The sequence below is a fragment of the Cnephaeus nilssonii genome, assembly GCF_951640355.1.
Source record: "Cnephaeus nilssonii genome assembly, chromosome: 21".
Classification (NCBI taxonomy): domain Eukaryota; kingdom Metazoa; phylum Chordata; class Mammalia; order Chiroptera; family Vespertilionidae; genus Cnephaeus; species Cnephaeus nilssonii.
Window position 1 is genome coordinate 22,906,321 of NC_137092.1, and position 15,835 is coordinate 22,922,155.

The following is a 15,835-nucleotide window of genomic DNA, read 5'->3' on the forward strand; positions in this document are numbered from 1 at the left end:
CGAACAAGTACAAGAAGATCCATTGGAATGCAGGAAGAAAATATTAGCAATTCATGCATATATTTTTCTATTTCATCCATTTAAAGTGTCTTTTCTTTTATAATATACCATTTGTTAATATATTATTTTAGTAATGCATGTACTGGTATATAATGTTAGGAAGAAATAGGTTTTGGAGATTGATGTTCAATTTTTTTAATAATAGGGACACACTACTAAAAATATTTAGCCATGCTCTAGCCGGTTTGGCTCAGTGAATAGAGCATCGGCCTGTGGACTGAAAGGTCCCAGGTTCGATTCTGGTCAAGGGTACATGCCTGGGTGGTGGGCTCAATCCCCACATGGGGGGCATGCAGGAGGCAGCCGATCAATGATTCTCTCTCATCATTGATGTTTCTATCTTTCCCTCTCCCTTCCTCTCTAAAATCAATAAAAATATATATATATATATATTTTTTTTTTTAAAAGTTGTTTCTCTCTCTCTCCCGCTCCTTTCCTCTCTGAAATCAATTTTTAAAAATCAATGGAAAATAGCCCTAGCTGGTTTGGCTCAGTGGCTAGAGCATTGGCCTGCAGACTGGGAGGTCCCAGGTTCGATTCCAGCCAAGGGCATATGCCTGGGTTGCGGGTTCGATCCCCAGTGGGGGGCATGCAAGAGGCAGCCAATCAATGATTCTTTCTCATCATTAATGTTTCTCTCCCTCTCCCTTCCTCTCTGAAATCAATAAAAATATATTAAAACAATTTTTAAAAAAAATCAATGGAAAAATATCCTCGGGTAAGGATTAAAAAGATATGTATGTATATATGTATACTAGAGGCCCAGTGCACAGATTCGTGCACCAGTGGGGTCCCTTGTCCTGGCCTGCGGGAATGGGGCGAAACTGGCTCTCCAACATCCCCCGAGGAGTCCCAGATTGTGAGAGGGCGGTTCTTGGGTGACGCACCCCAGAATAGGGCTCCCTCCTCTCTAGTTCCAGGTGCGTCACCTGAGAACCGCAGCTGCCAAGTCACCGCAGCTCGGCAACTCCTGCATTGAGCGCCTGATCCTGGTGGTCAGTGCGTGTCATAGCTACCCGTTGGCCAGTCGCTTAGGCTTTTATATATATAGATATTTGGCCACCATACCTGAGTGTGTCAAATGCTTCTGTTGCCAAAATAGCAATCTGATTGCTTTTAAACAGATTTACCTCTAAATTCCACTTAAATATGACAATGTTTTTAAGAACATATTAAAATAATGTATTGACCACTTGCAAGAGAAATTTAAGAAAAAAATTGATATTAATAATTTCAAGAAGATCCATTATTACAAACTTTCAAAATTTCCTCTTACTTTGCACCATGTTCTATGTTCTTTTTTTTAAAGGGGTTAGGGGGGCCTAGCCAGTTTGGCTCATTGGATAGAACACAGGTATGATTCCAGTCAAGGTCATGTACCTTGGTTGCAGGCTCCATCTGAATGCAGGAGGCAACCAATAGATGTGTCTCTCTCACATCAATGTTTCTCTCTGTTTCTCCCCATCCCTTCCAATCACTCTAAAAATCAATGGAAAAAATCCTCGGGTAAGGATTAACAAAAAATGAAATAAAAAAAGAAAAAGCCGATAGGGGGAAGACTAATAATTAGTGTTTTAGATACAACTTGATTCTTTAGAAACTTGTAAAATTTTGCACTCAGGTATTCCCTGGGGTTTATCTGAGTATTTTTACTCTTTTGATTACTCCTTTTTCTCTTGTAAAATGTGCACTTAAAAAGTTAAATATACTCTGTATTATACTATATTTCTTCTTTATTTTTTAGATCAAACCAGCAGACAAGGTCAACATCCAGAATCATTTTGGCAGTCATCACCAAGTAAGGAAAGCCACGTTTTACACTCTTAAAAGTCTACCTGTGGGTGTGGTCAATGCTGCTCTCGTTTTTAAAGATACTCTTTTGCAAGTTTCATGTAAAATGTTGGAAAGGGGGTTTGGTGAATGCTTTAAAACCCTCATCGTGCATCTTGAATTTGCTTCTTGAGTGAGTCATCTCTGTATTCAACCTTGAATTAGAATTAAAAAACGCAGAACTGCTTTCAGTGATTTGTTGAATATTTTTGGTTGCAATGTAAATTTGTTGAAAGGTTTTAATTAGCTAATGTAGTAGTTTGAGCCCACTTATATAGACATATTTTAATAAGGATATAAAATTTTATATGCAGTATAATTTTAACTGTTGCAAAGACTTGGAATGATGAATAAATTAGTGATAAATGAGTTGTAGTAAAAAGTTAATGGTAAGTTAGGTGGTGGGCATATAAAAGTTTTACAGCCTTGCTTACAACTTTGAAAATTTTCATAATAAAGTGTTGAGAAAATATAACTCAAGAAAAGATTGGAAAATAATGTGCTAAAAGCTAACAGTGATTTGTTTAGAGTGGTGGAATCATTAGTGACATTTTTCTTTCACTTTTTTTCATTATTTTGCAGATTATCAACAATGAATATGTATTTCTTAGGTTAAATGGAAATGATATTGGGGTGTTTTTTTTCTCTCACAGTTTTAAATCAAGCCCCAGAATTTGAGTTATTAATAGATTTAAAAAAATATCCTTGTATACTGCCCTGGCTGGTGTGGTTCAGTTGGTTGAGCATCATCCTGTGCACCAGGATTCCTGATCAGGGTACATGCCCAGGTTTTGGGCTCCATCCCCAGCAGAAGGGTGTGCAAGAAGCAGCCAATCAATGATTCTCTCTCATCATTGATGTTTCTCTCTCTCCCTCTTCCTTCCTCTCTCTGAAATCAGTAAAAACATATTAATTAATAAGCAAGACATGAAAATAGGCAAGTTTCCATTAAATAAATGAAAAAAAATTTTTTAAATTTTACTTTCCATATCATTTGAAGGCAAATTATCATTTGAACAATGTTCGTTTATTAAAATATTATAAAATGTTTAACTTTCATCAGCTTTAAGGTTTATGTTGCCCCGAAATTTTGCATATAACAACTTTCAAATCTGCTAACACCCATTGAGTTGATTCCACTTTGGATTCTAAGGTGTCAGTTTCTCCTTGCAAATTTTTCTTGTGTTTCTTCTTGAGAATGGCTAATGAAAACACCAATTTGATAAAGTATCATTAGCAGTTGTCATCTGCAAGCATGATGCCCTCACAAGCATCATCTAAATTTTGGAGTTCTTTTTTACATCTATTTCTTCCTTCAGCTCTGTGATTCTACTTATATTTCGTTCAACTTTGTTTATCTTTCGTTGATCTTCAAAAGAGGCATTGACATGTAATGCCACGTTATATGTGTTTTCAGTAGGTTCTAGGTTTGTGACTTAAAAACTGAAAGGTAACAAAATGAATAAGCTGCTGAAACAAAAATAAACCATTTATGGAAAAGATACTCTGTATCATCTTATATATTTGCCCTTGGTTACTCAAAATCTTTGATTTTGGAAGCTCTTACATGTATCTTTCTATATAAATTATGCTACACTCATGCATTAGAATACTATTTAGCTATGAATAATGAGTTAATTCTTTATACTACTGAATATAGGTGATCAAGATATATTTTCTTGAATCTAAGATACCGTCGATTTTATGCATCACTGAGAAAGAAAAGCCATCCAGTTAAACTACAACATACCATTGGTTATAAGATGCAACCCTAAATCTGAGGTGTTGCTATAAAAAGTGCTTTTTAGAATCGATGAAAAGAAATATAAAAAAATCATGTGTTTACTTTTTTTAAAAGTACTGTATTTTGTTAGTATAGACTAAAGACAAATCTGGAAGAACATCTGTCTTATACACTATGACTCGAGGCCCGGTGCATGAAAATTCATGCACTGGAGTGGGGGTTCCTCAGCCCAGCCTGCCCCCTCTCACATTCTGGGAGCCCTCAGAGGCAGGAGGCAACCCCGTGATCAGGGGAAGGCAACGCCCCATCACACCTCTGCTGTTGCCACTGCTGGCAGTGCAAGCCTCGGCCGGCCCTGGTTACCTGAGCCTCGGCCGGCCCTGGGCGGCTGGGCAGCCGCCATCCAAGGCTTGCCTGCGCCTCGGGCCGGCCCTGGGCGGCTGTGGGGCTGAGGGGACTGAAGGACTCCGGAGGCCCCTGCCGCCCCAGCGGGGCTGAGGGGCCTGGGTGCTACCATCTTGTGACTGTAGGCGCTGCCATCTTTGAGGGTGTGGCAGTCAATTAGCATATTCCCTCCTTATTGGCTGTGGGCGCTGCCATCTTTAAGTGCGGGGCAGTCAATTAGCATATTCCCTCCTTATTGGCTGTGGGCACCGCCATCTTTGCAACAGCATGAGGGTCAATTAGCATATTCCCTCTTTATTAGATAGTCTATTTCTACATGTAATATTTTGTACATAGTAGGCACTTACTAGATATTTATTAATTTTTAAGTTATAACTTCCTAGAAAGGTGCATTTCTTTTACAGCTAGCATATATTGCATTTGTTTTCAGGAAAAAAGTTGAAAATAAATTTACATTGATACTTGTATCAATGGGTGGAAGTAACTCATTTCTTCAGGGCAGATTTGGAAATTTTTCTTGTTAGAATTGTAATATCATTTTCAAGTTCCATGTATCATTTTATAGGTACCCTTAAGTAACAGCCCAAAACATACCGCAGCATCCTTTATTTCATTACTACTCTGCAATGTCCACAAATTTGCTTATATAATAACATTATGTGGATTGCCAGGGTCTATATCTCAGCCCTACTACTTTGAGATATAGAATGGGCAAGTTATCAATTTAAGTTTCCTTATTTGTAAAATAGGAATAATAATAGTATTCATCACACAAAATGTGAGAATTAAGTAAAATTACATGGACACTTGGTAAACATTCAAGACAGTTCATCATTATTTTGATGATATTGATCCTAATGCTTACTACTAATTATCCAATTCCTGAACATTTTGAAGTTTAGAAAAGGGAAAACAGTTATATATTGTATATGTTTGGGACTGATGAAAGAAAGGCTTTTGTTTTTGTTTCTTTGATTTATAGTATTTATAATAAACAAGCAAAATATTTGTGCAATATTTTTATTGTTCTTATTTCCAAGTATTCTATGACTTTATCTCTGTTTCTGTTTCAGGTCAAGACTTCACAGCTCTTGATAAGCAACATTCAGTGCCAAGTAAGTGGTTGGTGATTCTTGATTAGTCAACCAATTCTAACCTGTCATTACTCTGCCAACAAAAAGTACTACCTATATAGAATTTTTTAAGTCATTTTATCCTCTTTGCCTTTTAATTCACCACACATTGGTACTATATGTGGTAGTTACTCTGTGATGTGGAAATGTGTTCGGGACAATTTTACTGAAAGTAATTTATTTGCAAGAGTTAACTTTTTCTTCTTAATTAACATTGAAATCAAGTTGAAGTGTTATTGAGCTCAGCCATTTTCACAGACCAGAGCAAAGCACTTGTACAGAGTTTTGTTTCTTAGGTGATTATACAGGGATGGGCAGAAGTAGGTTTGCAGTTGTGATTTCGTGAGTTTATTCTTGTATTATTATTTCATTAGTTATTGTATTATTTACTGTTATTATTACTGACCCAGTTTTGGCCATCCTGAATATTTATTTGCTACCTGTTTTGCTGGGAAGTGGTTCATCCTCACCGATGTGGTCCTTTGACATTGTCTAACACTGGAGTATGGTATACATTTTCAAAATATATGAAATCATATTTTGACATATGTATTTGCTACAGGCTCAGGATATCAAAAAAACCTTCAGAAATGGGTTGACCAATCCATAAGAATAAGGACGAAGATGCCAAGTAAGTTAATAAATCCCTACCTATTATTGAAATAATTTTACTTTCTGTTTTTCTTGATTATTTAACATACAAAAATTTTTCAGATAAGCATTTAGGGTGTTTGTGATGTCATTAATAAGGACATACCATAAATAGATGTGATAAAGCAATCACATTTTGAATTCAGTGTCCATCATAATTTCTGTAGTAATGTGTTTATGTTAAACCTTGACTGTATAAAATAAAAATCCATGCCTTATGTGACCCTTAACCTCGCTCCCTTCTTTACTCACCTAATCACAGTAGGTCACAAGGTCATCACCCCTTATTATTATGTAGATAACATAAAAATCCCCATCATGTATCTCTTGCTCATGAAGTGACTAACTATAATTGGACAAGGTAAGTTCTGTGGCTTTGTTTCCCATCAGCAAAACAGTAATGGTTCACAATTCATTTTTCCCAGCAATGAAGTTTTTACCCCACGTATAAGTGAGTTCTTCAGCTATCAAAACTGGGTTAGCTTTTTTTTTTCCCTCAAGATCTAATTGGCTTTATTAAGCAATTCATGAACGAGGTAGCATCCCTTCTAGCAACTAGAAGGATGCTCTCTGGGTTAGCTTTTTGCCTTTGCCTTAATGTTGGCTGTCATTTCTTATTGCTATGTGTACCTGCTATTAGAAGATCATTTCCTCTTACAGTTTGCTCATCCTTCCTACTAGAGTTAGGAAAGGTTATTAATTATTCAGCTTCTTAGGATTTGTTTATAACCAGTATAAAAAAGTTAAAACTTATTTTGAAGATCTGAGAGATACTCTTGGAAATAAAACTGAGTTTGAGTATATATTCTATGAAAGTTCAGAGATTTTGTATGTTATTTCTTAGTTCTTAACTATATACAGGGTGTTCCCAAAAATGTCTACACACTTTAACAGCTGGTAGCTCAATTTTGAAAATGAGATGTATTTTAATGAACACTGCCTTTATAATTATTTGAAGTGTGTGTATACATTTTGGGGGACATCCTATATTCTGGGTAATTAATATCAGATTACTTCCAGATAAGTGAAGTATAGTGCACAGTATTATCAAAAATGTGTATGAAAAAGGCCAGGGGGCGGGGGAGAAATAGAAGGGGTCAATGGGAGAAACAAGGGGACATCTGTAATACTTTCAACAGTAAAGGTTTAAAAATAAATAAAATAAAATTAGGAGACTTTGTGTAATAAGGTGGACATGTTCCTCAAAAAAAAAGTTTGTATAATTTTTACTTCCTCCAATAAGACACTACAAATGCAGTGTAGAAAGGAAAATAATTACATTGAGGATCTAATTGGAATGTAGAAATATATCTTTTAGTTGCTAAATTGCTAGCTAATTTTTTGTATTTTACCTGTTTGCATTCCTACTTTGTCTCAAATTAGTTCATTATGCTTTCTAGTTTGATGTAATCTCATGTTTTGTTTCTGCTTTTGTTGCCATATCCACGAAGTCATTGCCAAGGCCAGTATCCAGAAGCTCTTTCTCTGTGTTTCTTCTGGGAGCTTTATGGTTTTAGTTCTTAGGTTTAAGTTTTTAATCCATTTTGAGTTGATTTTTGTGTATAGTATATGATAAGGGTCCAGTTTCATTGTTTTGCATTTGGATATCCATTTTCCCAAACATCATTTATTGAGGAGACTGAGCTCAGTCACACTTGTCTAAGATCAGTTGGCCATATCTGCGTGGGTTTATTTCTAGACTCTATTCTCTTCCATTGGTCTATATATCTCCTTTTATGCCAGGACCATGCTGTTTTGATTATTTTAGCTTTGTCATACATTTTGAAATCAGAAAATGTGACACCTCCAGCTTTATTGTTTTTACTCAAGCTTGCTTTGGCTATTTGGAGTTTTTGTGGTACCATATGAATTTTAGAATTGTTTTTTTATTTCTGTAAAAAATGCCATTGGAATTTTTAGAGGGCTTGAACTGAATCTGTAGATTACTTTGGGTGGTATGGACATTTTAAGAATTTAATTCTTCAATTTATGAACATGGGATGTCTTTCCATTTATTTGTGTCTGCTTTAAATTCCTTTCATCAGTGTTTATAGTTTTCAGTATACAAGTCTCTCACTTCCTTCGTTAAATTTAGTTCTATTTTATTCTTTCTGGTACCATTGTAAATAAGATTATTTTCTAGATTTTGTTGGTGTTAATTTTGTTTTCTTAATTTACTTTTTATGAGTTATATAAATATTACATGTTATATAACTATTATTTAGCTATTTGTCCTTAATATCATCATAGTATAGCACTTCACAACATTTTTATATACTGTTTTCTCATTGGATCTTTGCAGCCATGGAGTGAGGTATTCAAGCTAACATAATCTGTTGAATATTTTTATGCAATTGTATATTTGGTAACCTAATTTAGCAGCTTCTAAAAGACGTAGTGTCCTGGGCTGAAGTAGGAATTATAAAACAATGTGTCTTTAGAGTTAAGGTTGATGTCATTTTGCTTCATTTGAAGTTTTTGTTACATGACCAAAAATAAGGTTATTTCTGGATCTTGGCAGAGCTAATGTTATTCCTCCAGTTTAGTTTAGTGTTTCTCAAATGAAAGCTGGTGATAAACACCAGAAAGATAATATATATATATATATATATATATAGATATATATATAGATATATAGATATATATATATATATATTCACACACACACACACATATAACAGTTGTGATTCCAGACAACTGATAAATGTTAGTTATTGGTAAACGTAAATCATATGAATGAGTAACTTACCTTCTCCACCTTCTGAGCCCCTGTCCTTCTGTTACCTCTCTCTTGGAAGTTAAAATCTGTGGCCAAGCCAAGAAAGATGGAGGGAAAAAGAAAAGAGTTGGGGTAGTTTTTAATTTGTTTTCTGAAGTAATGATAGAAGTAGAGATTTGATGAAGTTGTGAGAATATTATTTTTGAAATCTATTGTTCAACCACAAACATAAAACAGATTTACTTGTCTATTAACAAAAATGGTGAAAAGTTTGTTTAGTGTAATTTTTTATTTATTTTATTTAAAAAAATTTTAGTTTCCATTACAGTTGACATTTGATATTATGCTACTTTCAGGTGTACAGCATAGTGGTTAGTTGTTTATATAACTTATGAAGGATCCCTCATAAGTCTAGTACCCACCTGGCACCATATATTGTTATTACAATATTATTGACTCTATCCAGTGGTCGGCAAACTGCGGCTCGCAAGCCACATGCGGCTCTTTGGCCCCTTGAGTTTTTAGCAAAGGCCAGCTTAGGAGAACCCTAATTAAGTTAATAACAATGTACCTACCTATATAGTTTAAGTTTAAAAAATTTGGCTCTCAGAAGAAATTTCAATCATTGTACTTTTGATATTTGGCTCTGTTGACTAATGAGTTTGCCGACCACTGTCCTATGCTGTTTGTACTTTAAATCCCCATTGCTATTTGTCACTGCCAATTTGTACTTCTTAATCCCTTCACCTTTTTCACCAAGCCCCTCTAAAATTACTGGTATTTGAAGTGGTCAGAAGCACCAGAGGAAATCTTTGAATCAATTTGAGGCAGAAAATAGTGTTAAGATGGAGTTTTACATTAAAACACCTTACCCAGATAGCCCAGTGTCCATAATCCGTATTTTGTTATTTATTTTCCTCTTTACAGCATCAGCACCAGACAAATGTTTCAATATATGTCAGTTCTTCAGATAGTATATATTTTCTTTTATTATAGTTGTACTTATTTGAACCTCCTAACTTTGTCCCAGAAGTTTCGCAGCTCCCATTAAATAATTTGGATCAGATACTTGAAGGCTTTCTCACGGAGCGAATGTATGAAGAATATGCTTTGTACTAGACATGCTGTCAATAATTGTGAGGGGAATAGGTCCCTGTCTCAAGGAACTGTCATTCTAATGGGCACTTCTGCTTTTTTCTTGTTTCTGGCTGATCTCCACCTTTTTTTCTCTTGGTGGAGTTTTTATGTTCTTTCTCTGTTGGAAATACTTAAGTTATGAAACATAAATTGATAGTCTTTATTACTCCTATCATTAGATGACAGCTTTCAGAAATCAGAGTTTGGAAACCAGTCTCCATCAACCTTCAGCCAACGTAAGTCTGTTCAGTTTTTATTAAGTGAGTCTTTAAAATTGGTGATCCATAATTGTCTTTAATTGTGTTTGACAGCAAAATAACTTAATGCTATTTGAAGAATTATATTTTAAGCACTTCCGAGGGAAAAGTACATATTTTACTAGCAGTGAAATTCTTTAAGGGTAAATGATAGGAAACGACAACTGGTTTCCCCTTTCACTTCATTGTCCAGACAACCAAAAGTAAAAGTTAATAAACTAAACCTACTAATACTATTAACCAAGTGAACCTTTCTGAATAAAAAAAAAAGACCTCACAGAGCATAACACAACAGGATTGTCATGGGTTTCAGAGTCCACAGGCTTGTATTTGAATTAGATTGGATCACTTACCTTCTCTGTAGTATTAGGGGCAAGTTTAGTTTTCTAAGCCTGTTTATTACCCTGAATGAGTACTAAGAAAATAACTGATTCTTAGACTTTTTGGTCTCAATACCACTTTCTACTAGTGAAATTAATAAGTACCCCAAAAAACTCTATTTTAAAAAAATATGGGTTATACATATCCATATTTAACTAGAAAATAAAGTTGAAATTTTTTTCTGACTTACTATTTCATTTTTGAATAATTTAATAAGAAGAGTGATAACTTGCTTTATATTTTTTCCAATCTCTTTAATGTCTGGCTTAACAAAATGGAGCTTACCTATCTTTTACTTCTGCCTTCAGTCTGTTGCAATGTATTGTTTTGGTTGAAGTATCTGCAGAAAATCCAGCTTTATACAGATACGTAGAATTTTAATAGTTTCAAATAATTGTGGATATTTTAATTTTGATACTCTCCAAAACTCAACAAGTGGTAGTTTCTGACTGCTGTTTGAATATTTGAGACCACATTAACAAACTTTTTGTATTCCATGAAACCTATTGGTCTTTGTTGTACTTTGAATTAGACTATCATGCGCTGGTCGTTTGGAAAATATTGATTCACGAAGTTATGTAGTTCTTCCAAATGTTGAGACATTTGTAATACAATATCAAGAGTACATTTGTTAATATCACCACTGACAAAAATGTCTTTTAGAATTGGGAGCTTTCGAACTGATAGTAGTAGATACAATATTTCCACAATCCTAATTTTCTTTTTTCTTTTCTTTTTTTTTTCACAATCCTAATTTTCACTTGAAACCTTGAATTTTATGATTGGCAGCAAATACTGTCAGTTGGGTTCACTTTGTTCATTTTCAAGAAAATGTCTATCAGATATGCAAATCCGACTAACCATAGTTTGTCACTTGTTCTTCCAAATAAAAATTCCATGAAAAGAAGCACTAGGGCAGCTCACAACTCAGTTGCACAAGTTCTTTTCCTGAGACAACCATTGTATTGGGCTATGTATCAGAGTGCTTTATGTAACTGAACCTGTATAGTTTTATTAACCAATGTTACCCCAGTAAATTTAGTTTTAATAAAAAGAAGTGCTTTATGAGTGTTTCCAATTGCTTCACATAGAATATTAAAATTTGTGCTCAAATTATTTCTTATTAACCTCAAGTTATAGTAAGATACATAATTTTAACTGCTTTATGAAGGACATTCTTAAGTAAAACTGAATGCATGGCCATGAAGAATACAAAAACTAAAATCATACAGTTTGGTGCCACTGCCCTGTGATTCATTCTAAGACATCGTTTGTTTTTTATACCATCAATGCAAGTGTCAACATGGTGGGAAAAGTTAATAATGTCTTAGTGTTATGAGATCTATGACAACTATTGCTCTAAAAGGTCCATAGTGAATTATTAGTCTAAAGCAGTCAGGCAATAATTAGAAGGTGTAGAAGTATTTTCATTGCCATTATATTAAACGATTAAGTGTGTGACATATGAGAGTGTGCTTTATAAACTGAAAAGCAATAGATAAGTAACTTGATACCATGATAGCCAATAATAATTAGGGATGAGTTGCAAACTAAATTTTACCAGTGTTAATTTACATCAGTGCAACTAAAGGGACAGCTAGCTACAATATATGCTAGGTGTTCACTTAGAGTGCATCCTTTTCTTTATCTTTTTATACTCTTAAAAAACTTTAAAAATTCTATCTTGAATAATTAGCCATCTGAACTCTGGGTTTCTAAATTTAAAAATGCTTTATAAAGTATCTTTTAATATTGCTTACTTCCCCAGTATTAAGAGTAGTAATAATAGTTTTGTTTTATAAATTATACTAGGGGCCCGGTGCACAGGATTCTCACACTGGTGGGGGGCATGGCCTGTGGGGATCAACCCACTGTGGGAGTGCCACTCATCCCAGTCAGCTGAGCAGCTGTGGACCTGCCCTCTGAGCAGCTGCTCCTGCTGTGGGAGCACACTGACCACCAGGGTGCAGCTCCAGCATTGAGTGTCTGACCCCTGGTGGTCAGTGCTCGTCATAGCGACTGGTCAAGCGGTCGTTCTGCTGTTCAGTGGCTGGGCTTTTATTATATAGGATTATTTCTAATTTGCTTATGCCATTTGATACATTTAAATTTTACTTCTTCCTCTGAGTTTTTATCGTTTTGGTATTGAAGAGATATAAGGATGCTTATACACATAACTTAAAACCTATGGGTGTGAGATTTTCTTAAAAATGTGTAATAAATTATTAAGAAAGTAAATTATCAACTCCCTTCTTTAAATTCCTTCCTCTTTTGTCTGTTTATAAGGAGTAGTATTGGTTTTCTTGGCCAGTATGGCTCAGTGGTTGAGCATCAACCTATGAACCAGGAGGTTGCAGTTTGATTCCTGGTCAGGACACATGCCTGGGTTGCAGGCTCAAACCCCGGTAGGGGGCGTGCATGAGACAGCCGATTGATGTTGATATCTCTCTCTCATCGATGTTTCTATCTTTCCCATCCTCTCTCTCTAAAAATTCAGTAAAAACATTCTTTAAAAGATTAATATTGGTTTTACAAGTCACTTGCCTTTGACTCAAATAAATTTATATTTGTATCTGTCATTTTTTTTTCCTCATCAGACATGACTGGACAACCCCAAAATGCATCTTTTGTCAAGATGGAGTGGTGTTGGCCAATACTTATTGTGCTCTCTATTCTTGTCCTTGGGAGTTTGTGGTACACTCATGTTCCTGAGATAGAAAGCACTGCTGTGCAAGAGTTCCAGAACCAGATGAAACAACTTATGAATAAGTACCAAGGTCAAGATGAGAAGCTGTGGAAAAGGAGCCTAACATTCCTGGAAAAACATCTCAACAGCTCCCAGCCTCGCCCTCAGCCCGCTATCCTGCTGCTGACCGCTGCCCGTGATGCCGAAGAAGCACTCAAGTGTCTGAGTGAACAAATCGCTGATGCCTATTCATCCTACCGTAGTGTCCGTGCCATCCGGATTGATGGGACGGGCAGAGCTACTGAGGACAGTGATGCTGTGAAACTAGAGGTGGACCAAGAACTGAGCAATGGATTCCAAAATGGCCAGAACGCAGCCGTGGTGCACCGCTTCGAGTCCTTGCCCGCAGGCTCCACTTTGATCTTCTATAAGTATTGTGACCACGAAAATGCGGCCTTCAAAGATGTAGCCTTAGTCCTGACCGTCTTGTTGGAGGAGGAAACACTTGGAACCAGTCTAGGCCTAAAGGAAATTGAAGAAAAAGTGAGGGATTTCCTCAAAGTCAAGTTCACCAACTCTAACACACCCACCTCCTACAAACATATGGATCCAGACAAATTGAGTGGACTCTGGAGCCGTATTTCCCACTTAGTCCTGCCTGTACAACCTGAAAATGCCCTGAAAAGGGGCATCTGCTTATAAGGCGGTGACAGAAGAGAAATCATGTCCCAAGTTCTGAGAATTTTTTGGACTTTGTTACCAGAGACAGAATGCATCTTTGTGAAAGAACTGTTTTCTTTCTAAAGGAAGTAAAGTTCTAAATCATTTCTCCAACCTGTTACCTGTTGTTTGAGAGAAACATTTCCCGATTTCCATTAAAATTTGTGTTACTGGTATCAGAGAACTATTAGTTATATGCAGTCCCATAGAGGATCGATTTAGATGCTGGCTCAATCATTATTACTATGGGATGACCAGTGGGAAGGACTAGAAAATCCTTCCTACGAAGCTTCCCGATTTTTAACGTAGACTTTTTACAGTTTGTTTTTAGTAAGGCAGCTTCCTAAATGCAACTGTGGGTTTTCCCATTTTGTGTTCTTTTCCATCATTTAGGTGTGAGTTCCTTAGCTTCTGCTTATAGGAACAAAAATAATGAAAGGTCATCTGAGTGTGTGTTTGGGTTTTGGGTTGTTATTTTTTTCTTTGATTTTGGAGGGTGGAAAGAAGGAGGCAAGGGAACAGAGAGAATTTGTGGAATGGGGAAGGAAAGGAGGGAAAAAATAACTCTTAAAGGTAAAATGTTAAAATAAGCTACAGAGACTTAGTCAAACATAGTTACCTAAACTCTATTCTCACTGCATTCTGTTGGGATTTGTTTTTCACATATCCTTTTTTTACTTTTAAGAAATTTTTGGTCCACCCAACGATTGTGAAGCATGATATCACAAGGTTAAGTATACTTGTTTATTTGACTTTTAAGGGCAGGTAAATCCAGAGCGGTTTATTTTTGTATATATCCTTAAGCTTTGTTTTGAATTAAGAAATGTAGTTTCTGGGGAAGGGAGGGGGAAAAAGGAATATAATTTTAGGATTTGGTAGACCATTTGCTAACCAGCTTTTGTGGGCTATTGAAGGATTTAATTTTCTACATGTCCACTTGTTACAGTCTCCTTTAGTGACTCTTATAACAAATATAAAGATTTACTATGCACATGATAAACTTGAGTGCCTCAAGCCAAAAAGAGAGTGAACTTGACCATGTGTGAAGAATGTTAAAATGTACTACTTGTACATTACTGTACTATAGTATTTCGGTTATAACTTTTGCATCTGTAACAACTTTCTCATCTATCGATTGCTTTGGTTTTCTTAGAATCTTAAAATTCTAGAGCCATCTTCTTTTTTTTTTTTTTTTTAATTATTAACAACCCTTTTGAGGATCCCATGACTGGTAGTAGAGTATGGTCTAATTCCCCCTAAGACTACCAGTATTCATAAATTTATACCTCGTATTGTAATTTGTTCCTGTCGGAAATCAGATCATCTGATTTATAGAGGATTCTAAAACAAGAAGAGTTTTTGAAGAGACTTATTTTATACCTATATATTATATGGAGAAACAAATTGTTTTTATTAAATGTTTCACTGACCAAAATAATTTTAAAGTAATTAATTTTGCTTACCTTTCTGGGAAAATAATTATAGCAGCTGATCCGTAAATGACTTTAAAAGCTATTTTAGTAATTTAAATAAATTTACTTTTCTTGGTTTGTACTCTTTGTATGTGTTGTAAACTTAATGATTCATCAACTATTTTTTTTTTTTACTAATCCTAGGGTTTTCTTTACACTTGAACAATTTGAGTGACTTCTTCTGGGAGAAACCAAGGCCACAGAATTGGATCCAGTCACAGTGCATAGGTTAGAAGTAGAATCTCCATGATTTTCTGTTTTATCTTGGGATTTTGAATTATCACTAGAATGAAATTAATATAGGTATTCCTGACTTGACAGAAGAATCGGTAGCAGTGTTTCTCAAGTTTTTCATTCTCTCCTCACTAAAGAGCCTCTTTAGATGTATTTTTTCGAATTGTCTATCCCCATGAAATTTTAATACCACACATATTCTGATTCTGGACATCTGTTTATGGACCGTATATAGTTTTGTGCTTTATACATATGAAGAGTAATATTTTTTGCTCCCCAAAGTACCAAGTTTTGCTCATTGGGAAGGTATGCTCAAGAGCAGCTGTATTTTAGATCATGGCTGCCTAAAATATTGTATTTTCTGTTTATGTTATTATAATCCTTTTGCAAGGGAAATTTTAATGTC

At 35.4% G+C, this 15,835-nt stretch overlaps 1 protein-coding gene across 1 annotated transcript in view; it reads left to right on the plus strand.

Moving 5' to 3' along the window:
- Window positions 1-14,983, plus strand: part of TOR1AIP1 (torsin 1A interacting protein 1) — a 28,607-nt gene extending 13,624 nt beyond the window's left edge. The window contains exons 7-11 of the mRNA XM_079761269.1: window positions 1,805-1,858; window positions 5,113-5,154; window positions 5,735-5,803; window positions 9,859-9,915; window positions 12,915-14,983. Of these exons, the coding sequence (XP_079617395.1) occupies window positions 1,805-1,858; window positions 5,113-5,154; window positions 5,735-5,803; window positions 9,859-9,915; window positions 12,915-13,705 (1,013 nt within the window). The 3' untranslated portion in view covers window positions 13,706-14,983. The remainder of the gene's footprint in view (window positions 1-1,804; window positions 1,859-5,112; window positions 5,155-5,734; window positions 5,804-9,858; window positions 9,916-12,914) is intronic.
- Window positions 14,984-15,835: the final 852 nt, after the last annotated feature.